Below are 24,933 nucleotides of genomic sequence, written 5' to 3' on the forward strand. Positions count from 1 at the left end.
GGACAGCTGCTGATTTAGACTTTCATGGAGCAGGTCTTTCCCAGTCCAGGGCAGTCTCAATGGGACGTCTAGTGAGACCAACTGCGTGGCCCAGAGAAAGCAGGGCCTGAAAGGTTGGATGAAATCACATGGAGCCTGAGATGAGCTGAGAGATGGTCTATGGTTCTGGGATGTCTTTCTTCTTTGTATCCCCAAGTGTACTTTTCTTGGAGATCATTTCTTTCTTTCCCTGGAGCCTCCCCATGCAAAATAAACCCCAACAGACCTTCATACCTGCCCCACTATCCTTTATCCTAAGGCATCATCCAGATAAATCATGAGCCCACAATTCTATAGGCTTCTAACTAACCCCTTCCCATTTTCACCTAGTTAGTCCAAGATCTATAACTTGAGTTTGCACTTCTAGCAAGCAGTAAACAACAGACGTCAGAACACTTGACTCTCCTGGGGACCCAGAATGAGGAAGTCCTCTGAATTTATGTGCAGGGCTGTGCCCAAATGTTAGGTCTGGTATCAGCAGCCTGCAGTTCCAGAAATTTAAAACTCAGTCATTCTTCAAGATTACAAGACCTATGACCTAAGATCTGTGCCATGCTGTTAGTTCTTTTTAAAAAAGATTGTATTAAGAAAATGTCTAAATATGTACAAAAGCACTTAGTTACGGGGAACCTTGCGTGCATCACTCCACATTCAACAACCATCAACGTTTCGCCTACTAATTTCCGCTATCCACTCCTTCCTTTCTTGCCAAAGTATTTTAAAGCAAATCCCAAGCATCATGTCATTTTGCCTCTAAATCCTTCAAAATACAACTCAAAATAAGAACATTTCTCCTACATAACGGCAAGGTCATTATCATTAACAAAATTCACAGTTTCTTAGTATTCTCTAATATCCTGTCCTCATTCAAAGTTCCCTGATAAAATGTCTTTTCCCAAATGCTTTATTTGAATCAGCATCTAAAGAAGGGCTACTCTATGTCATATGATCCAGAAATCCCACTCCTGGGCATATATACAGACAAAACTATAATTTGAAAAGACACCTGCACTCCAATATTCATTGCAGCACTATTTACAATAGCCAAGACATGGAAGCAACATAAATGTCCATCAGCAGATGAATGGATAAAGAAGATGTAGTACATATATATACAATGGAATACTACTCAGCCATAAAAAAGAATGAAATAATTCCATTTGCAGCAACATGGATGGACCCTAGAGATTATCATACTAAGTAGATCATAAAGAGGAAGACGAATACCATTGATTTCACTTATACGTGGAATCTAGAATACAACACAAATGAACTTATTTACAAAACAGAAACAGACTCACAGACATAGAGAATAGACTTGTGGTTGTCAAGGGAGTGGCGGTGAGGGAGGACTAGAGTGGGACTTTGAGATTAGCAGATGCAAACTATTATATATAAAACAGATAAACAACAAGGTTCTACTGTATAGCACAGGGAACTATATTCAATACCCTGTGATAAACCATAATGGAAAAGAATATGAAAAAGAATGTATATATAAAATATATATACACACATACATATATGTATAACTGAGTCACTTTGATGTACACCAGAAACTAACATGACATTGTAAGTCAACTATACTTCAACACAACGTTTAGAAAAGAAGGGCTCTTCTATTATTTGTTGGTTATGTCTCTGAAGTAGCTTTTGTATCTGTCTCTTTTTATAAGAGCAGCCTCGTCTCTCATCTCACCCCCTTGCTCTCCACGTCCGCCAAGCATCATTCACATTTTGACAAAACGAAGTCAGTCATGCTATGGAATGCTCCACCTTCTGCCTTTGGCTGACTGCTACCTTGTGGTGCTGTTTACCTGAAATCCCCCAAATCACTTATAGACTGAAAGTTAGGCCTAAAGTCTTGACTGGATTTAAGGTTAAACTTTTTTTGGCAATACTTCATAGGTGGTGCTGTGTACTTCGTACTGCATCACATCACAAAGTATGTAATATCTGATCGTATTCTTTTGTCGAAGCTAATCTAGAGTTGATTTGTTTGTTTCAAAGTGAAAGAGAACATTTCCATGCGTCCAAAATCAAAACTATAAAACAAATTGCGTTCAGAGAAGGCTTGTTTTCATCCCCGCTCCTCCGTCTGGTTCCTTCCTTTCCCTTAAATATAACCAGTTTGCGGTTTTTCCCCATGGTTTCTTCTTGTAAATGTAAGAAAATACACACATACCTTCCTTACACAAAAGGTAGCATACTGTATACCATATACAATATATACTAATAGACGTTCTGCACCTTGCTTTTTTCACCTTACAATAAACCTGCATATCACTCAATTATCAGTTTATGGAGATCGTGCTTACCCTTTTTTCAGCTACACAGGGTTCCATTCAGTGAATATACCATATTTTGTTCAAGTGGTCCTATATGGATGGAAAATCTGATTATTGCCAATCTTTTGCTATTGTAAAAAATACTAAAATGAATAATGTTATGCATAAGTCATTTTGCGTTTTTCCAAGTATTATATTTGGTGAAGATTCCTAGAAGTAAGACCGCTGCTCAAAGGATAAAACATGTAATTTTGGGCTTCCCTGGTGGCGCAGTGGTTGAGAATCTGCCTGCCAATGCAGGGGACACGGGTTCGAACCCTGGTCTGGGAAGATCCCACATGCCGCGGAGCAACTAGGCCCATGAGCCACAACTACTGAGCCTGCGCGTCTGGAGCCTGTGCTCCGCAACAAGAGAGGCCGCGATAGTGAGAGGCCCGCGCACCGCGATGAAGAGTGGCTCCCGCTCGCCGCAACTGGAGAAAGCCCTCGCACAGAAACGAAGACCCAACACAGCCATAAATAAATAAATAAATAAATCTTTAAAAAAACAAAACAAAACAAAAAAAAACATGTAATTTTGCTAGATAGTCAACCATACACCATATACTGTCTGATACTAATTTACATTGTTTCTCTCATCAGAAAGAAGCCAACAAGACATATAACTGTGAAAATTTAGGTCTCAGAGAAATTCCTGACACTCTACCAAATACAACAGAATTTTTGGAATTCGGCTTTAACTTCTTGCCTACAATTCAAAATATAACCTTCAGCAGGCTCATAAATCTTATCTTTTTGGATTTGACCAGGTATGTATCTGAGTTCTTTGCGTGTGCTTGATGTTTTACTTAGGTCAAAACACAACTTGCATTCAAATTGTTTCCACGACCTTCTTTTGGGGCACAGGGACAACATGCTTATTCTTCATGTTTACCCTTTCCCATGAAATATTTTTATACAGGTAAAATATAATTTAAATAAGCACCAATCAATGGAGAGGAAAGTGGCTTGTTCTCAAACTAGATTGTGTCAGCAGTGCTGTTTATGAAGTTCTAAGGATTATCAATAACAAAACTGAAAATAAATTTTCTACTAAATCGGATGCCATATCATACTATATTTTAGCACAGTTGACTATTAATGGGTGTGACATTTTAAGAAAAAAATTATAGGAGAAATACATGTCATCTCCTAATTTTTTCCTGAAACTTGGTAAAAAAAAGAGTTCCATTATTTGGTTTTAGAGGCAGAATTAGGATTCTAAATGCTGAACCAGTGCTTGTGAACCAGCAGGCAGAAGTATCATAAGAAAATAAGGAAGAGAGTGAAAGAGAAATGCAGCTGGGGTGTGTGTGTGTGTGTGTGTGTGTGTGTGTGTGTGTGTAATGGGGGAAGGGCTCCATATGTGGATGAGGTCTGCACCCCTTGCAACAGCTCTACTTCTTCTACTTTGGTCCTTCAACTTAAGCTTCTACACAGCAGGAGAGTATTCACATACATAGAACTGTACGTTCACATCTGCATAACCACCACTGGGAGGTACATACTGCCATCCCACTCGTGTTAGATGGGAAAACAGAGGTTCAAGGAGATTTTATGAGCTTGCTTAAGGTCACACAGGAAGGAAACTGGGACTCTGCTCTCCTGACTCCCAGTCCAGAGTCCCCCAGATAACCCTAGGCTACCTCCCAGCCAAGACTCCGTGAGATACAATTGAGAGAAAGCCTTGCCCTTTCAGATCTTTCTGTTACCTACCTAGTTTTGCCACAAAGAAATTTACTTTCCCTCTCCTTTATCATTTCTCATTTTCAGATGAGATGAGTTTGACCACATTTTTAAGAGGTGTTGGGCCAGGATAGCTTTTGTAGCTGAAGGACTTTTAGTTTCCTCTACTGCTATTTTGAAAAAGTGATAAAAACAGGACCTCATACTTTCTAAAATCCTCCTCCTCTGCTGCCCTCCCCACCTGTAATCTGGCTACAAATGAGGCACTGTTTTTATTACTTAACACAGTCGTGGTTTCCTTAGCTTTACCAACTTGCTTTCTATCCCCTTTTCTCATTCTTCTGTCTTGCTTTTCAGACCTTCCTCTCTGGAATCATTTTCCTTTCTCCTAAAGCACCTCCTTAGACATTTCTTTAGTGAGTGTCTGTTAGCAGTCAGCTCCCTCAGTTTTTGTTTTTCTGAAGATATCTTTATTTCACTCTGATTCTTGAAAGATAGCATTTTCTGGCGTATGATTCTAGGTGGACAGTTGTTTTTTTCTCGGCCTTTTGAGGCTATCATTCCAGTCTCCCACTGTTGCTGTTGGGAGGTCATCTATCTGTCTAGTCGTTGTTCGCATGTTGGCAATCTGTCTTTTCTTCTCTGGACATTTCCAATAGCTTCTCTTTGTCCTTGGAATTCTGTAATATTACAGTGATGCACTGTGTAGATTGTCAGGCTCCTTGAATCTGAGATTGGCGTCTTTCATCAATTCTAAAATATTCTAGCCACTATCAATTTGAACTCCGGTTTGCCCCCATTCACTCCTGTATCTCCTTTGGATTTCTGATGAGACTTATATTGCATCCTCTTATCTGTCCTTTATATATCTTAATCTCTCTTTCTTGTTTTCCAACTCCTTGTTTTTTGGACTACATTCTCGGTAATTTCCTCATATTTACTCCTAGTCCATTAATATCCTCTTCAGCTGTGTTTAATCTCCTGTATAAACTATCCATTGGCTTATAATTTCAATTATTAACTTCTCTCATTTCAATAAGTTTCACTGATTTTTCATTTTACAAATATATGAGATCAGTTTTAATATTTTTTCCTTCATCATACTTTTGGTTCTTGGTGTTACCTTTAAACATATCAAACATATGTTTGGCAAAAGCATATTTATTATATGTTCTGATAATATTCAATACATAAAAGCTATATAATATATTCTTTATATATCATATATATACATATATATATGATATATATACATACACATTATCAGATATATCTGATAACTCTGGCATCTGCTACCTTTTTTTTTTTTTTTTAATAAATTTATTTATTTATTTATTTTTGGCTGCATTGGGTCTTTGTTGCTGCACACAGGCTTTCTCTAGTTGCAGCGAGTGGGGGCTACTCTTCGTTGCGGTGTGCAGGCTTCTCATTGTGGTGGCTTCTCTTGTTGCGGAGCACGGGCCTAGGTGTGTGGGCTTCAGTAGTTGTAGCACGCGGGCTCAGTAGTTGTGGCTCACGGGCTTAGTTGCTCCGCTGCATGTGGGATCTTCCCGGACTAGGTCTCAAACCCGCGTCCCCTGCATTAGCAGGCGGGTTCTTAACCACTGCGCCACCAGGGAAGCCCATGCTACCTTTTTTAATCTGATTCTGTAGAACTTTTTTTTTTGGCTGACTTAAGCTAATGTGTTTTCCTTATGTGTTTAGTGAATTTTATTTTGAGCTCATTTATCATGTGGAACTTTGTGTAAATCTTTGTTTAAAATGTTTTCCTGGAACTAGATAATACCAATGAATTATTAATATTTTCATGTGTGACAATGGCATCATGGCTATAGAAAATAAACCTATTTTTTTGGAGATGCATACTAAAATATGTATGGACACCTAGGATTTGACATAAAATAATTTAGGAGAGAGAAGTAGGTATAGATGAAGCAAAGAAGCATATATGGCAAAATTGTGAGAATTGTTGCATTTGTGTGAAAGATATATGGAAGTTCATCGTACTATTCTCTTTACTTTTATGTAAATTTGAAAGTTCTTCTTACAAAAATTTAAGTAAGTACATGACTCCAGAAAAGGTTTCTCTTTACTTCTGCTAGTTACCTGAAGTCACTACCATCCTGGAACTGCTTTAAGCTAAATTTTCCACTTGGGTTTCTTTGGGGAAGTCCACAGAGGTAGCATAAATTCAGGCTACAGTTCTCATAGGTGGAAGCTTCTGGTTAAAGGATCTCAGAGGAGACTTTTCTTGTTGTTCTTGTTGTTGTTGTTCTACCCAGAGCCAAGGCCAAGACAAAAGCATATCCTAAAGGTCTCCCTCTGTGAGTTTTCTTTTTTAAGGTCACCCATTGAAAGGATCCTTTGAGGGTATTGGTAGTTTGCAGGTTTTGATAAGACCTCCTATCCTGTCCCCAAGTTTGTCTCCTGACACTGGTCCCTGTGGCTCATTAACACCCAGGCCTAGTAAGTAATTCCCTTAGTGACCTTCAGGGGAGCTCTCTCTCTCTCTCTCTCTCTCTCTGTGTGTGTGTGTGTGTGTGTGTGTGTGTGTATAATCCAGTATTTTTAGGTGTAATATCAGGATGGGTTTCTCTGAACCTCTAGTGTTCCATATTCCTATGGGGCATTTTCATATATACCATTTGAATCACAACCATTCTACAAAGTAATCATTGTTACTATAATTTAGAGAAGAAAAAACTGAGGTTGAAAAAAGTTGTGACTTGCCCAGGATGGCACAGATTCATATTTTACATAGCATATGTTATATATTATGCAGTATATAAGACATATTTTATATCACTTATAATAGTAAATAATAGTTTGATTTTGACTACAATCAAACCACTAAACTGTTCCAAACACAAACCTCTGAGAGTTCAATCTAAAATATCTGGAAAAAAATTCTAAATCAGAGTGTTCAGATCTGAGGCTAGTCATTAACTCAACAGGCCATCTGTGGGTACTGAAGAAAGTTTATTATGTTTTACTTTGAATAATAATGTACACTGTTTTTACTATAAACAAAAGATGGCTTTGTTACTATAGGTCACTGTGACAGAATATTTTTCTTTTCCCTAATTAATTCTTATTAAATACTGTTATCTTTTTAAGGTGCCAGATTAACTGGGTACATGAAGATACTTTTCAAAACCATCATCAACTGAACACCATTGTGTTAACTGGAAATCCCCTGATATTCATGGCAGAAACATCACTTACCGGGCCCAAGTTGCTGAAGCATCTTTTCTTAACCCAAACAGGAATATCCAATCTTGAGTTTATCCCAGTGCACAACCTGGAAAACTTGGAAAGTTTGCATCTTGGAAGCAACCATATTTCCTCTATTAATCTCCCAGAAAACTTCCCAACACAGAATCTGAAAGTCCTGGATTTTCAGAATAATGCTATACACTACATCTCTAGTAAAGACATAAACGGTCTGGAACAGGCCACGAACCTAAGCCTTAACTTCAATGGCAATGACATTAAAGGCATTGAGCCTGGGGCTTTCAATTCAAAAATCTTTCAAAGTTTGAAATTTGGAGGGTCTCTCAACTTATCTGTTATATTGAAAGGTCTACAGAACTCTACTATTCAGTCTCTTTGGCTGGGGACATTTGAGGACACTGATGACCAAGACCTCACTTCAGCCACATTTGAGGGACTTTGTGACATGGCTGTTGAGAGCATCAACCTACAAAAGCACCATTTCGATGGCTTCTCACCTTCTACATTTCGGTGCTTCACTCGACTCCAGGAGTTGGATCTGACGGCAGCTCACTTGAAAGGATTACCCTCTGGGATTGAGGGCATGAACTCTCTCAAGAAATTAGTTCTCAATGCAAATAGTTTTGACCAATTGTGTCAAATCAATGCTGCCAGTTTCCCATCCCTTACAGACCTCTATGTCAAAGGTAACATGAAGAAACTTGACCTCGGTGCCAGGTGTTTGGAAAAACTAGAAAATCTTCAGAAACTTGATTTAAGTCACAGTGATATTGAGGCTTCTGACTGTTGCAATCTGCAACTCAAAAACCTGCCCCACTTGCAATACTTAAACCTGAGCTACAATGAGCCCCTTGGTCTCGAGGATCAGGCATTCAAAGAATGTCCTCGGCTAGAACTCCTGGATTTGGCATTTACCCACCTGCTTGTTAAGGCTGCACAAAGTCCCTTCCAAAACCTCCATCTCCTGCGGGTTCTGAATCTCTCTCACTGCCTCCTTGATACCAGCAATCGGCACCTTCTAGAAGGCCTGCTGGATCTCCGGCATCTGAATGTACAAGGGAATCACTTTCAAGATGGGAGCATCTCAAAGACCAACCTACTTCAGACAGTGAGCAGCTTGGAGATTCTGATTTTATCCTCTTGTGATCTCCTCTCCATAGACCAGCAAGCATTCCACGGCCTTGGGAAAATGAGCCACTTAGACTTAAGCCACAACAGCCTGACAGGCGATAGCATGGATGCACTTAGCCCTCTTAAGGGGCTCTACCTCAATCTGGCCGCCAATAACATTCGCATCATCCCACCCCATCTCCTCCCCGCCTTGTCTCAGCAGAGCACCATTAATTTCAGTCACAATCCCCTGGACTGCACTTGCTCAAATATCCATTTCATAACATGGTACAAAGAAAACCTGCATAAACTCGAGGGCTCGGAGGAGACCGTGTGTGCAAATCCCCCATCTTTAAGGGGAGTTAAGCTGTCTGATGTCAAACTGTCTTGTGGGCTGACGGGTATGGGCATTTTCTTTCTTGTAGTATTTGTATTCTTGGTCATCATTCTGCTCATTTTTTCAGTTAAATTTCTCCTTAGGTGGAAATACCAGCACATTTAGTGCTGAAGATTTCTAGAGATCGAAAATAAATATGTTTAGCAAAATTGGCCTCAGTAAAGGAACTGTTGTTTGTTAGTGACCAGACTTTTCAGATGGGTTCCTGGAGCTGGGTAGGGATTCACTGTGCTTTTCTGAGTCCCAGAACTAATAAGCCTCCTGGGAAGGTAAACTGACTAGGGCCAGAGGGCCAGATGCAGCTGTGAGAGACACAGAGCCTTTTCCTCACATGGACGGTGGCTAGAAGTTGAGGGGGACCCATGGCAGGGAAAGGCCAGGAGAGTAACCTACTAGGAGGCCATCACTTCCATTCATGAGCATCCTTTGAAGCACCGCCCACCTTGACCCTAAAAGGAGGTCATCAACTCCCACAGCTTGGCAGTGCCAAGGACCCCAGCTCCCCAGCTCTGTCTGCCACAGCTCCGGCATTGTGCTTGGGTCTGAGTTCTCAGTAATGTAGCCATTTGGGAAACAAGTTGGAGATAAAGTCTCAAAGCTTATTTTAAATGACAAAGAGAAAACAAAGAATTTAAAAGAAGAGGCTGAAAAATGAATCTTGCCATCAAATTGACTTCGTTAACCTCCTTAATCCTTACTTCTCCAAGGATTCTACAATGCCTCTGCAGTGCAAATAGCTCCAAGAAAAAAAAAAAAAAAAAAAAGACACCCCTGCCAGGTTGCCCCTCCCCCAGGGTTTAGGAGTTTTGCACATTGGCCACCCTCACTTCCGAACCAAGGAGACTTTTTCTACCTACCTGGTGTTCTCGCTCTTATTATGTTACAGATCCTAACTTACAGGTGGGCTGTGGTCCAAATGCTCTTCTCATTTGAATGTCTGGTCCTTAGAAGCTTCTTTCTCACAGGAACCGTGAGATAAATGGTGGTTTGGTTCCCAGGCCAGCTCTCAAAAGCCTATTCACCGGGGATAGCAACTGAGATAGCACATTTACAACGAAAAACTAGTGGAAGAAGGAAAGCATCTCGGCACACTCACCACTGGGAACGCAATAAGCTGCCTTAGTGAGCAGTAGTTTCTGTTGAGGTTAGGGGTACTGCAAAGATTACACCAGCAACAGAGAGGGGGCAAAATCATTAAATGCAGATAGACAACAGGGAAGCTGGCAGTGTAATGACTTAGACCTTCTTCTCAAGGTCCAACGGGTGACACCCATGCAGGGCTTGATCTTCTGAAATCTGCATTGGCAGACAAGAGAGTTGAGCTCTTGTACTCAGGCGTTGCATTTATAAGGCCTGGATTAAGCTGAATAACCCATTTTAGGCTAGAGATAGTAGCTTATAGTTATATAAAATTCTGATTGGATGCCAAAGTAAAAATTGATAAACATCCAATGAGAATTGACTAGCCCTTAGGTTGAGGGCATATTAGTGGAACAGAATAGAAACTTGGGGACCAACTCTTTACCTCTGTACCCCCCAGAAAAGCAGGAAAGACAAAGGAATAGTGAAGGAAAGCCATAAACCTTCACTGCAAATGCTCTGTCAGTCTTAGGGGATTTTTTCGTGTAATACTACACAGGAGCCTAAGTTTTCCCAGATGTTCTTGGTTAAGGACACAAGACAGGGGCTAGGGTAAGGGGAGTGAGGCACTTGATTTGGGTGCAAAATTTAAGGGGGAACCAAAAAACTCAGTAATCAGGCAAAAAAGTTACTTTTAAAACTTTTAATTAATGCAAAAAAAAATCCATGATAAATATCAAAAGTTTTTAAACATAGCCAGGATCCCCAACGGCACCATGCGGAACCATATTAGAGCCTGAGGCAAAAGGAAAATCACTAGTAGCCGTCCTGCCTTTGTTTAAAATTTTGGTATTTTTGTTCATTGTGGACATTTTACATTAGTTTTGATATCTTAATGTTGCATTAAAATACTATTGTTCTTTGTTACTGAGTTTTTGGTGCCCCCTTAAGTTTGGCGCCCAAGGTGGGTGCCTCACTCACCACACCCTGTCCCTGCCTTGAGGACCAGTAAGAAGTGGGGCTTCCCAGCTAACCCAGGCCGCAGTTTACTGAAAGCCTATTAGCAGGCACATGACCTCAGTTTTACTCCAAAATGTCCCATCTCCTTCCCCTTTAGTTTCTAGAAACAGGAAGAAGTATTCAAGATTTTACACCTTGTTCCCTCATCCTCATCTAACTCCCAACTCCTGGGCTCAAAGGCATCCTTCCTTCAAAGCCAAGAGAGGTGGCAGAGATGAATGGGTACCAAAGCCCTCTGAGCCCTAGGCGGCCTGGGCCTGGTGAGAGAGGGCAAGCAGAGCACACTCTACTGATGAAATGAAACATCACACAATTAACTGCTTTAATTATCTTGAATACCAGCATTTGGGAAAACAGGTGGCTGGTAAGGGAGTTTTCTTCGGTTTTCCTGAGGGAGCGTTAGTAAGGCAGTCATTTAAGGATGTGGGTTAGAGGGAGAAAGAAAGTACCTGGAAATATGAGGACATCGTGACACACCCTTTCAGCCACCTTCATTCGTTCCCTAGGCCTAGGATGGTAGGGCATCACTCTGAGAAGGCCAGTCCGAGCCACTGCTGGGTTGTTATTGGCCCCGAGTCTAGCAGTGACCAAGGCCTTTTCCCCTTGAGTTTTGGGCTCAGAAGGGACCTAATGCAGAAGTGGGCACAGCTGCCTTGGCCTGTGCCGAGAAGGTACTCTTCTAGGAAGCTTCCTAACTGCTGCTACAGGAAAGGCCCCTCATTGTAGGGACCCTTCTGAAGGCAGGCAGCCAACCCTCCCAAGTCAGACAGCACACATCCCTCTGACTCGATGCCACCCATGTGGCCCACTCTCGTGGTGCAGGAAGCATTCACCTTTGGGAACTCAGGCAGGAATGTAGCAGGACACACAGTTACTTCATTTTGTTGATTTTGTTCATTTGCTTGTAGCAAATTCGATGATCAGCTCTGGAAACTTTGGGAGATATTCCTGGTCGTGACCTGAAGATGCCAAAACCATGCTCACTGGTCCCTCCTTCCCTTTTCTTTTTCTCTTTCCTTTTACTTTCTTTGCTGTTTCTTCCCTTCCTTCATTCCTTAACTCTTTCTCTCCCTCTTTACTTCCCTCCTTTCTTCCTTCCTTCAATCCTATCAGAGAGTATGGAAGTCCACACTCTTAAGGGAATCCAGTCTGGGACTTCCCTGGTGGCACATTGATTAAGAATCCGCCTGCCAATGCAGGGGACATGGGTTCGAGCCCTGGTCTGGGAAGATCCCACATGCCATGGAGCAACTAAGCCCGTGCGCCACAACTACTGAGCCTGCGCTCTAGAGCCTGTGAGCCACAACTACTGAAGCCCATGTGCCACAACTACTGAAGCCCGTGCACTTAGAGCCCATGCTCCGCAACAAGAGAAGCCACCGCAATGAGAAGCCCACGCACCGCAATGAAGAGTAGCCCCTGCTTGCTGCTTGCCACACGCAGCATAAGTAAATAAATACATTATTATTAAATACATTATTTATTAAAAAAAAAAAGAATCCAGTCTGATAGCACCAACCCACTGAGTTCCCTGTGCATTCTAACAAACTTAAGCTCCTTTCTGCCTTAAGGAGTTAAGCTGCAGATAAGAAATACTAATTGCTGACCTACCACTCCCTAGCCACACTGTCCTCCATAATATTTAATGTGTAACTTGGAAAAACAAAAACTTCCTGTAGAGCATCTCTGATGCAGATTGCATTGCACTTAAGACCGTAGGGACCCAAGTCCTAGCAATACGTAATTGCCCATCTTGCTTTCACGTGTCAGGCCCCTTCCATGCGATGCCATGTGCTACTACATAACTGAGCACTGGTCTATCTAGGGCTTTGTGACAGCTCCTGTTTTAAGCAATAGTCAATTCACCCTACAAAGTCAGAAAGGGAGTTTCTGATGGCTGCTGTCACTTTTATTGCTTTATCCTGGTTACTAGGATAGACTCTGCAGACATGGTGTGTTCATTGGTTTTATGCATCGCATGTTGTGGCTGCTATGACAAGCTACTCCTATAAAAACATGTTATTATTGCATATTGTAGCTCAGTGAGCTGACCCTGCATTTCAAAGTGTACTGAAGCAAATAGCGTTGAAGTCCATAAAAACCGACTTGGCCTCCATCACAGGGGACTCTCCGCGTGAGCTGCAACTCCCACAGTCTGGGAGCACGTTTTACATTTCCCCTGTGCCAGCAGCCATCACTGTTAACTGAACGCAGCACAGACCCAAACACAGCCGTTAGCTATGTATCTATGTAAAATTTCAGGGCAGGAAACTGTCATTTTATTTCTACCCATCTAATTCCCCAGTAAGTGCCGCTTACAATTTTGAAGTTTACAAAAGCATGAAATAAATGACTATAATGTTTTCATATATTAGTATAGGAGGCAAGAGGGGTGGCTGACGTTGCTTTCTATCTGCCCTGAATGTTAAAGAGAAAATTAACTTGAATTACAGCAAGAGAGGATGCAGTTAGTTCTATGCAAGTCACGACGGGGTGGTCCTGGGTGTTGAGTTTGAATCAGTTGCCCGATACATCAAGAGCTAGGATGCCTGGTGTGGCAGGAGTTAGTCTGAAGGCTGCAGAGGAATCAGCAGTCCAGTGTTTCTCCCAGAGCTCCCGGATACTGCTTTATCAGCAGAATCATCTGGGGAATTCTTTACCAAACAGATTCCTGTGCCCCACTTCTGGATACTGGGATTCTGTTAGACTAGGGTTGGCCTTGGACTCCCGCCAAATGATCTCATGTAAAATCCTTCCCTTCTCTTAACTTTATCAAACAGTAACAGAAACCTGTGTTAGGCTCCATGAGTCAAATGAGCTGAAAAACTACGTCGTATCTTGTAAGAGGAAATTTCCGAACAAAATGGGAAAAAAGTGTTAAGGAGCCTTCCAAGCCAAGGGTGAGACATCTGGGCAAGCAGCTTATTAGTCTCTTCTGCCACCACTGCCAGGCCACAAGCCTCTGCTCCGCAACTACCCTGCTCTCCCACCTACCCCCACTCCATCCCAGCTGTTGACAATTTGAAATCACTTATGGAATACTGTGGGTCTTGAAAAAGGAAAGGACTAATCTATTATTCTTAAATTTGGTTTTTAAAAGCCATTATTGCTCATGAAAGATTAAACAGTGAACTGCATTGAACATTCAACTCTCACCACCCCTCCCCCCATCTTTAGATAATATTCTCTAAACATTTGGCTGTTCGAGACATGCTACTAGATCCTGCGAAGGTAAGTAGAGGACAGGGGTCACCTGAGCATTCATCCGTCTTCCCCTTCTCCATTTATGTCGGTTCATGGGCTTTCTAAACAGCTTGGGAGACCTTTTTCTCTTTCTCCTGTCTTTGGAAACAACCTAAATATCCAACAAGAGATAAATGATTAAAGACAGTCTACGTTCTTGGGTGGGATAACAACATAAACATGCTGATACTACTAGGAATTAAAGAAAAACAAGTTAAAATGAGATAAAGTTTTATATCAGTCTGGCAAAAAGAGGAAGCTGGATAACAGTGTAGGTGGGATGTGGGGTTATAGGAACTGCAGTGCACTGCTTATGGGTGTAGACTGGTGCAGCTATTCTAGGACCGTGAGGCAAAAATTCATCAAATTAAATATGTGACCCACCAATCCCGAGCTGGGTGTGTATCACAAAATTTCACAATTCCACAACAATATGCAGTACAGCGTTATTGATGGAGGGGGAAGTTCAAAGCAATTTGAGAGCTCATCACTAGGAAAATGGGCAGGTAAAACGTATAAGACGCACACCATGGGGTATCATACAGTAGCCAGAAGCGATGGATTAGATACAGCTGCAGCAATGTAGTTGAATCTTAAGCATATAGTGTTGGAGGAGGTCACAGAGAGGACATGATCGCCAGTTGAACCGAAAGCTGGACCCGGGCAATTGGAGTCCTCATCTCCTCCCCTGGCCCTGTAAAGCACGTGTGGTGTTCCCACAGTGGGAGCCATTTTCAAGGATGCGGCCTTGAGAGAGCAAGGTGTTGCTGAGACCATCTGCACGGTATACACAACTGAACCCCGGTAAGGTTTCTATATCAACTTTTAAGATCCTGGCAGGTGGGTGCGGAGATCTCCTCGTCTTGTGGCAGCCCAAGATAAGCCTCATATGTAAGTTCCCTTGCTTATTAAACCTGCCACCTACCACTCTGGAGTGACTGCCTCTTTCTTCGGTCTCTCCTTCTCCTCTATGTATGAGAGTCATTTTGTGAACCAACAGATAGAGCTTGATGGAAAAAAAAAAAACCCAAATGACATATTAACATGATTTTTATCAATTAAAAATACATGTATACAGAACAATGATACCTATGTTTTTTAAGAACACAAAACCAAACCATTAACAAAGTTGCCTGTGGGGTAGGAGAGGCGGCTGGATGGGAGTGTAGGGATAAGTTACATGAACCTTGGCGCCAAGGTTGATGAGCCAAGAACTGAAGAGTAGGATGACCTCAAACATCTGCATCTGAGCTTCTCTACTTGTGCACGTGTGCGTGGGAGAAAATAATGCGGCACGTCCTTAACATGAAATGCCATGCGGCCATTATAAATAATATTGCAGAAGTATATTGATAGACATTGAAATATATTTTTGATTTCATACTAAGCAAAAGAGGTTACCAAACATCATGCCCACTATTATTTCTTTTTTTTGGTAACATAAAAATCCATATACATTGAAGAATGAAAGTGGCTGGGGAATTGCAGTGATTCAAACTTTTTCTTTTGCTTTTCTGTATTTTTAATTTGCCTTCAATTGATCATGTATTGTGCAATAAAGAAAAAAATCAGAATTTTTCTTTTTAAAGATTTTTTTGTTTTCACAAAGGCACAAGAATAAAGAAGTAGTGAGAATTTACAGGTAGTACTGAGACAGGAGCAGCCTTTTCCTAAGGCTTTGTGATTTCAAATGCAAACGCTCAAGCCCAAGCTTCCTGGGTTGCTCTTTCCTTTTCCTTGAGGACAGAGGGGGCCATAGTTGTTCTAAGGATCTCCACTTGAAAGCGGCAATAGGCTGAGGAGCTAGGACTCGCGTTACTGGGTAGCACTGAACTGATGGGCGTGGGAGGCCGTCCACAGGAAATACCCTCTGTCCCGACAAAGGACTGCCTCCAGCCGAGGAAAGTCACTTGAGCCCAGTACTGTTTCACACAGCATATGTAGGCCAAAGGGACAGAACTTTCAGGCAAAAGATTTTTATTTAGACAGGTTAGGGCTGGAGGATATGGAGACGCCAGCTGACATACGAAGGCTCGGTAGCTGCAACATCCTTGCTTTAGGCCTTGTAAATAGCTTCATCCTTCACCTCCAGGTTCTGACAGCCCTCTCGGGGCAGTGCTTCATTGAAGCAGCAGATGACTTTGTTAGAGTCTGTCAGCTTTACAATATTAAGAGACTTTCTGTAAAGCTGCGTGGAGCAATTCCTAGTAACCATATGCAACAGATCTTCCTTTTCCCCACATCTGAACAGACTTGATGTTCAGTCCGTCTCGGTAGCAGATTCTCTTTTATTGCCTGCATCCAAGTATTGGGCTTGACAGTCCCACCGGCAGCCTGTGATAAGAGACGGTGACCTTGTCTTTTGGATTCCCAGGAATCCAGGCGATGCTGCTGCATGTTTTTTATGACGAATGGTGCTAATGCTTCCAGCACAGGGTCTGAGGTGTCTGAACTGCCACACACCTCAGGCCCTGAACCTGGGCCAAGTGACTGACGTTTAGTATACAGAAAGTAATAAAACCAAGGTTCAACAAAGCTGTGGGGCTTCGCTGGTGGCGCAGTGGTTGAGAGTCTGCCTGCCAATGCAGGGGACACGGGTTCGAGCCCTGGTCTGGGAAGATCCCACATGCCGTGGAGCAACTAGGCCCGTGAGCCACAATTACTGAGCCTGTGCGTCTGGAGCCTGTGCTCTGCAACAAGAGAGGCCGCGATAGTGAGCGGCCCGCGCACCGTGATGAAGCGTGGCCCCCACTTGCTGCAACTAGAGGAAGCCCTCGCACAGAAACGAAGACCCAACACAGCCATAAATAAATAAATAAATAAATAAATAAATAAATAAATAAATAAGTGCATTCCCTTAAAAAAAAAAAAACAAAGCTGTGGTCATTTCCAGCTTTCCTAGATATATGAGACGCATACAATACGAACTGGGGTAGGAGGTAGGAAGAAAGAGGAAAAACACAAAATGATGACTTTGTGGAAAGTGTTAAAAACATACAGGTAGGAAGGAAATTAAACTGAGTGAACTGCCCTACCACTGAATTCCTTAATGTCTGGCCTATATTGAAGTAAGCAAATTTCCACAGTTAACAGAGCTACACTTTTTCATGTAACATTTGTGTTATGAACCAAAAATCTAGACAGGAAATTGCCTACTGATTAATTAGTAATTAATTAGGACTAATAAAGGAGTCCTAACACAGAGAACGATTAGCTTGCTTGGCTCATGGTTTCCCGCCAATCTTCAGGTTTGTAATTTTGCACCATATGATTTTTTTGCACATAAACTTAGAAAATGAGATGGCTTACATCATTCACAGAGGGCCCTGGGTCTTGAATTCAATTGCATGATACCTGGTAATGTTTAGAAAGGTCAAGAGCTTTAGAACCAGAAAAATCCACGCTCTAATCCAAGCTCTCTTTACAGGGTATATGTTAAGTAAGTCACATAGCCTGTCTGGGCCTATTTGCTCATCAGTAAAATGGGGATGCCACCACCATCTGGTCTGAGGCTTGTGTTGGGGCTCAAATAAGATGGCAGATAAAAAGCATCTTGCCCAGTACTAAGGGTACACATATAGTAGGCAGACAATAAATGTTAGGTTGCTTCCTTCCTTCCTGATCGTCTTAATGCTTTTTAATTATGAGGGAGGAGACAGGATGGAAGGAAAAGAAAGATGAGAGAACACAATGGTAATTGATAGAGCAAGGTTTGGGGAGAATTGAAGTAGGTGGAGTCATGGAGAAAGGACACTTCTTCCTGAGACACTAGGGAAGATGGTGAGCATGATGTGAAAGTTGGTAAGTTCTGCAGGAAAGGAAGACGGTTGGTAGAAAACAGAGGAAGGAGTTAAAGGAAGACTTAATCTCAAAGAATGGAACATGTTCGTGTGGGTTAAAAAAAATTAGCAAACCATTCCACTCACCAAAAGGAATCTGCAGAAAACCATCCTTTCCATAAGAGAGAGTTACATTCAGTAATGTTTTAGAGATGCTATGTATGTGTGTATATGGGAAAAAACTTAATAGTCATGATCTTTTCATGCTAAATTTTTATTTCAATGTTATGCAACTGCATAAGTATAAATATTTGTTCAATATACAACAATTATGACATCCATAGGGAATTTCTTAGAGAAAATAAGACTGCAAACACTTTATTGCACAGATCCTAACAAACTTTTAAGCTGGTAAATCTACAGCTGGGAATACTACCGAGGAGCACATCTTACAATCACAGGAGACCGACCAAATAGAACACAGGAGAATTCCTACCAGCTGACTGGAGAGGTTTACAACAACAAACAGGTATTACATGAATGCAACCTTAGGTACTCTGTAGCCATCCAAAATGCAAAAACATATTTGGCAAAAATGATAATACACTATACAAAATATACATGAAAAAATATCATTTGTAAACAAGCAGCTAGTTGTGCTTTAAAGGAAAGTGGACAGTTAAAAAGCAAAGGCTGTAAACCATAAACTACCTCCCCGATAGGCCTGTCTAGATGTCTGGGTGCAGAAGGATCGGGTTATGACAACCACCAAATGCACGTATGAATTATAAATGTTGAGACCATTTTTGAAACCCATTCAAGATCTTTCAACATATTTGTTTCTTCTACAATTCACAACATAGTGATGGGGACTGGCTAAAACCTCATGGGAAAAAAATTCGGAGCAAGGAGGAGACTTTTTTCTTTTTTCTTTTGCCGTTGCCAACTCATTTTACAATGAAGGACAACCGAGCAGTTTAAGTTACGCCTTTGTTTTTGGAGCGGAGTTTACAGCCTCACTGAATGATTTATAATCCACAGGGCTGTAAGATGAAGCTGTGCTTAGGTGAACAATTTTATAGCCTGAAGATACTAAGACATCCCCGAGGGGGGTTGGGTGCTGGATTAGTATTTCTTGGTGATTTTTTTTTTTTTTTTTCTCTTACAAAACAAAAAATCCTGCTACGGATCCCAAGCATCTTATAAATACTTATCTGTGTGTATTTTCTCTTAGTGCCTTAGTACTTATGTCAGCAAGTGCTGTCTTACAATATAAAACAATCCACCAGGAAGGAAAACTGCAACAAAAAACAAACAGAAAGATCCCCTCAGCACTAAAATGATTGGACAAATTCTACATATTCCATGGTATACAAAATTTAAATAAGGCTTAGCAAAAGTAAAAAGGACAGTCACATTCAAGCACCAAATAGCTCCAACAAGTCTTTTTGTTACAAAAATGCTGCTCTTTATTAATACAGTGTTTTTTTTTTGCATACAAATAAAGAGATCATGTTATGAAATGTATGGAGCTACTTGATGCATCAGAAATGAATGTGAAACCCAGGAACTTGCTAAAAACAGCAAGCTTCATCTACAACATAAGGCCCCAGCTATGTATTAAAATGTATCTGATGTCCTGATTATTCCTTAAAATATATGCTATGATGCCAAAATCCACAACCCCACCCCGTCCCCCGACTTTTCCTCAAAAAAGCAAACTTAAAACCTCTTCCAATGCCTGATGCTTATTACTCAACCTAAGTACTAGCAGATTTGTGTGCGGCCAGCAACTTTCCTTTATGTTCAACAGCAGGGCTGGTGCAGAACTACTATAAAATGTGTGCTTCTTAGACTAGTGACTCATAGCATAAAGGCCTGAGTTTAAGAGCATGAAAAGGAGAAGCAAGAGAACAGAAAGGGAAAGCAAAAGAACAGAAATAAAGTCGACATGTGTCTATAGCCCCCGCTCTACCTATGGTGAGGAGTCGACATACACACCCACACACAAGGACAACTGGCCTTTCAGACAGCTGGGCCCAGCATCAAAATGGCTATTAGGATGACCGTGAAATGAAAATGGCTAGCTCCATCTGTTGTGGCCATTTCTGATGCAGGAGGATTCCAAATGCAGTGATTCGAGCAGTTCTTTAGATCTGGAAGCATAGGTAGCCAGATACAGTACTATCAAAATCACTGGTTAAAAATACACATGAAAGCTTACAATCTATAGTGTATTTTGGGCTTTCTTTCACCTTCAACTCGACTTAGAATGTTTTAACGTAGAAAAATGTAGCCTTGAAATATTCTTTTCAACCACAGACCAAAACACGTGGGTGGATGTGTATATACACGAATATGGGTGTATCTATACTTTTACATATACCCAGGTTTAACCATTTTGCTTCATTACTGCATTATGATCAATGGTAGAGCAAAAATCTTATTAAAAAAAAAAGTTGTAGTAAATGACGCCATCAGCAGCAAAGTATCGACTCTACATCCCAAACCAAACACATTGCTAGGTATTTACAGAGAAAATCTCTTTCCTCAACAACCCTCAACCTCAACCTCAACCAAAAAGATTTTTTGTTTTTTTATTTTTATTTTTTTGTACAAACACTATCTGGTAACAGTTTACCGGTTCCAATCGGGAAGGCATTTGGAAGAAGGTCCCTTCTTTTCCTGTCTCTTCTCTCCCCCTTCTTCGGTGAGGCTCCAGGCTCTGTCTGGGGGGGTTCCCACAGTGCTGGTTTCCAAGGTAGTCAAGATGCAGTTACACACGCAGGCTGGGGTCCCCCAGTCCCGCCGGGGGCCTGCCCCATCACAAGGCCTTTTTGTGTGGGCTGCCACGCAAACTCTCTTTCCCCCGCCTCTGTCGCACCCCGGAGTCCTTCTCAGAAGGGAGGGCGATGGGGCGCTCCGTGCTGGGAGCGGGGAACGGCTTGGTCACCTCTCGGCACACGTTCTGCTTCCTAGTCTGAGCTGGCTGGGCGGGGGCTGGCTCTTTCCCTTTGGTTTCTCCCGCGGTGGCTGTTCCTGAGAGGGCCCTGTCCCGGGGGCTGGCGCCCTCCCCCGCGCCTGGGTTGGGGTGATGGGACTCCAGAGTGACGGCTGAGCTGCGGAAGGATGGCAAGGAGTCGCTCTTTGTCATTTGGGTTCTGCCATCCCCCCCAGGCAGGGGCTTCCGGTGGTCCCTGCCGCTGGAGGCTGGGGGCTCAGCCGTGGCCCTGCCGGCCTTGGCAGAGAAGATGTCGCTGCAGGTTGTAGAAGTCTCTGGAGCTACTGATCGGGCCTCGGGAAAGCCAGAGGAGTAGCTCAGAGACTTCTCGGGGAGGGCAGCGCAGCGGAAAGAGCTCTGCGCCGTGGCCGAGGGCGACCGTTTCATGCCGCTGGGCTTGTCCGCCTCCGGCAGTGGCTTCTGGAAACCGGGCCCTTTCCCCTTGGCCTCCGGCCAGCCCTTCCCGGCGGCTGCTGCCGGCCTCTCCGTGCCCTTGGGCCCAGCCTCACCTTGCGCCGGGGAAAGGCTGGCCCCCGGCTTCCCGCTGTCCACAGGGGAGTAAAGTGCTTCGGTGCATTTCTTGCCTTCAGACTTCCCGGCGTCAGCGCTGGCAGCCAGCGGACTCAGGCTCCTGTCTGTCTGTTTGCACAGAGGGGGATAATCTTTCACAGTGGATGGTTTGGGGGCCTTTGGAGATGGGTTTTGCCTTTCCCCGACAGTGGGAAGTTTCTGGTCCACCGACTCACTGACCCCTGGGGGTCCTTGCCGCGGTGGATGTGCGGGCTTCTCCAGCGCCTCTGGGGGATGCCCACTGCTGGTGGGTCTCAGCTTGGTGTCTAGAGGACCCCATTCCGTGTGTAGGGGGACCGAGGGCCCACTTGCTCCCTGGCCAATCACATCGCGGGCTGTGTTCTGGGGACCTGGGAGGGCAGGGAACTCCTCTGACACACCCTTACTGCTGCCCTTCCCCTCTTTGCCAGGGGGCTGAGCACCAGGCTGTTTGCCCACTGCAGCCTCAACGCTCAGCTTCTGGGAGGAGAGGGGCCGGTCTGGGTGCTTAGACTTTGGAGGGTCTGTGTCGGGGCCAGACCTGGGCTTGCGGCTGCTGCTTTCACAGAGCACAGCAGCGGGCTTGGGAGGGTCCTGGAGGCCCAGGCTTGAGTCTGTAGCGCAGGGCTTGCTCCCAGGCAGAGAGCCAGCAGGGTAGCTTTGCTGAATGTAATGCTGCTGAGTGGCCAGGCCAGGGAGCTCTTTGGTGGTGGGCAGGGGCTGAGAGCTACTGGTGAGATGCTTCTGCAGGGGCTGTTCTTTCCTTTCTGGTTCCTTGGGACCATCTTTCTGCACAGATCGGAAACTGGAGAGCTTTTCACTCTTCCCACTCTCTGTCCCGCGTGGCTCCAGAGACCACCTGGCAGGAGCGGATGCCGGCTTAGATTCCGGGCCACTCCTTCCCTTGCCCAGCTCCCTCTCACAAGGAGCCGCTGCAGAGTGCAAAGAGGGCTCTTCTCTGGCCAGTGGCCTCACCTCATCTCGGCCGTCTTTGGGGTTTGCTCTCCCACAAGGCCCGCATGCTTTCTCCAAGGCCTGGGTCTGGGTGGAGACATCTGGGCGGGTCCTCCCCACAGCGGGGAGGGTTTTGGAGTTGTCACTGGTTTTAGCAGCTTCTAGTGGATACAGCTCCTTGGAGGGGTCTCTGCGGATGTCGGCCCTCAAAGCCAACCGCTCACTTCTGGCTGTGGAAGGGGCCCTTTCGGACGACTCCCTCCCGCTCGGCTTCTCCCTCAAGGGGGCACCTTCAGGTGGGAGCGGGCTGTGCAATCTAGACGGCTCAGCACCTTGGAGGCTCTGCCCCAGGAGGGGAAGGAGCCTAACGTCGGGGCTGTGGTCTTGCTGTTGGCTGGGGCTGCCCTCTCCCCGCTGGGGGTGGCTTTCCACGATGGTCGCTGGGGTCCTGGCTGCGTGGGAAATCTTCCTGTCCAGCTTCAGCTCTGGGTCAGGCAGGGGTGCCGCCGGTGAGCCCTGCAGACCCCGGCTGGGTGGTGGGAACCGAGGCTCGAGCAGGTAGGATTTGTTCACCTTGAAGCTGGCAGGGGAGGACTCCCTCTGACCCGCAGTTTCACCCTTCCTCCCCACGCTGCTGGCGGGAGCCTGTGGCACCGGGGGCCCTACGTCACTGCCTGGGCTGGGGCTCTGGGCAGGCTCTGGTGAAGGCAGCTCCGTCTTGGAGGCCTGCGGTCCAGACAGAAGAGCAATGTCCAAAGTGCCCTCAATGGGCTTCAGGCATGACACAGACCTCCCTTCCAGCTTATACTCGGAGGGGCTCTTCCGGACAGGCGACTCTGGAGCAACCAAGCCCGGCTTCTCCGCTCCGCTGTCCACCCGGCCAGAAAGGGCCTTGAGAGGGACAAAGGAGACGGTGCTGAGCTGAGCCACGTGGCCGCTGATGAATGGCGCGCGGCTCTCGGAGGCCGGCTGGGCCTCCTGCTGCCCTCCGGCCGGTCGGCCCGCGTTCCCCGGCAGGCCCTCCTGGGCACCAGGTGTCATCTTGGGCTTGAGCACAGAGCAGAGGCCATCATCTTTGTCTTCAAGGGACATCTTCTTTCGGAGGTAATCGATGTTGGCCAGCTTGCTGTCTAACTTCTCACACCGGGGACCCTCCTTGGCCTGCGGGGCCTTCTCTGTGTAGTCGCCCTTCCCGGAGGTGGCCCTGTGGGTGGCGTGACAGAGGCCGTCTTGGAGGGTGCTGTGAGCCGAGGCGCGTTTGAGGTCACCGGTGCCCTGGCTGTGGTCCCTGGGAGCTGCCGCCCCCTCCGAGGTGACGGCCTCGCTGGCCCGCACACTGGCGTGCTTGTGGAGAGCATCTTTCAGCAGGCTGCCCAGGGCCTGGGCCTCCTGCACGGCTGCTTTGTTTTCAAAATGATTTGACCTTTCCGAAGCCTTTGGATAGATTTTCTTCTCTCTCTCTTCTAGCCTAAAAGCAGAGAGGTTTTCCACATCATTGCCAAGTCCATGGGGTTTCTGGCGGGATTCCTGTTTCTCCGGGAGCCCGTCGGGTTTCTTCACCACCACCTTGGCCTTCAGCTTCTCTCGGTCCAGCTCGTCCACAGACTCCTGTCGGCCCAGCTTCCGGGACACAGGGCGTTTCAGGCAGCCTTGCTCCACGGGCCTGGCCCGGCTGAGGGCAGGCGCGTCGCACACGTTCTCCTCCAGGCTCTGCAAGGTCACCTCCCGCTGGGACTGCTCCCGCTGCACCTCCTCCTGGGTCACCTCCAGGCTGTGCTTGCGGGAGCACAGGTGCTTCTTGTCACTGCCGTAGGAGGGAGAGAGCTTCTCCTCCGACTGCACGCGCTTGAGCAGCGGGGACCGCGGGGGCTCTGCGCTCTTGGGCCTCACGATGTGTCTGACGATGGTCGGGGGGGAGTGCATTTTGCTGGGAAAGGCTTGAGAGATCTTGGAGTTGCCAAGTGAATGTCCCAGCAGAGGGGACGGTGACCGCTGAGGGGAGGGGGGCTGTGGAGTTGGAGAGGGCGTCCGGGCCAGCGGGGAGAGCGCGATGCTGCCCGCTGACTTACGTCTTCCTGACCGGTATCGCTGCCCGCTGAGTTTGGGGGCCAGGCCGTGGAGAGTGCTGGGCCGGATGTGTCCTGACCCCGCCGGGGAGTTGGGGGCACTAGAGCTTGGGGAGCTGCTCTGCGAGGAGTTAGTACCTGTGGGTGGAAAACAGGATGCTGTGAGCAACGGCCACTTTCCCTTTTCTTTCCACGCTTCCAGACCTAGCTGTTTTAGATAAGGTCAGGTAAAGGTCAGCAAATTGTCTCAGCATCTATGTCTAGTGAATAAATGCTTTTCAGATAAACCTCCCCACACCGAGGGTTAACCCCGTACTTCCTGTCTTTTTTAATGGACCGAACAGCTGTATCTTCTGACCTTCCTATAAATCCTGTTCTCTGTCAATTACATCCTCAACCTTCTTTCCTTAAGCAGGAATAAGCCTCTCTTCCAGGATCTCAGATGGTG

The 24,933-nt window shown here is 45.0% G+C and overlaps 2 protein-coding genes and 1 long non-coding RNA gene across 17 annotated transcripts in view; 2 read left to right on the top strand and 1 right to left on the bottom strand.

The window, feature by feature from the left end:
• CD180 (CD180 molecule) overlaps window positions 1-12,182 on the top strand; it is a 23,127-nt gene extending 10,945 nt beyond the window's left edge. Inside the window, exons 2-3 of the mRNA XM_082457232.1 lie at window positions 2,970-3,136; window positions 7,170-12,182. Coding sequence (XP_082313358.1) covers window positions 2,970-3,136; window positions 7,170-8,898 — 1,896 coding nt within the window. The 3' untranslated portion in view covers window positions 8,899-12,182. The remainder of the gene's footprint in view (window positions 1-2,969; window positions 3,137-7,169) is intronic.
• Window positions 1-20,487, top strand: part of LOC309658636 — a 38,097-nt gene extending 17,610 nt beyond the window's left edge. The window contains exon 2 of the long non-coding RNA XR_014262343.1: window positions 16,877-20,487. This is a non-coding gene — a long non-coding RNA (uncharacterized lncRNA). The remainder of the gene's footprint in view (window positions 1-16,876) is intronic.
• MAST4 (microtubule associated serine/threonine kinase family member 4) overlaps window positions 18,171-24,933 on the bottom strand; it is a 562,656-nt gene continuing 555,893 nt past the window's right edge. For all 15 annotated transcript variants that reach the window (XM_082457027.1, XM_082457026.1, XM_082457025.1 and 12 more), the window contains one exon: window positions 18,171-24,623. In XM_082457027.1, the coding sequence (XP_082313153.1) occupies window positions 20,740-24,623 (3,884 nt within the window). In that variant the 3' untranslated portion in view covers window positions 18,171-20,739. The remainder of the gene's footprint in view (window positions 24,624-24,933) is intronic.

Source organism: Balaenoptera physalus (genome assembly GCF_965194825.1).
Source record: "Balaenoptera physalus genome assembly, chromosome: 3".
In the NCBI taxonomy this organism is placed as follows: Eukaryota; Metazoa; Chordata; class Mammalia; order Artiodactyla; family Balaenopteridae; genus Balaenoptera; species Balaenoptera physalus.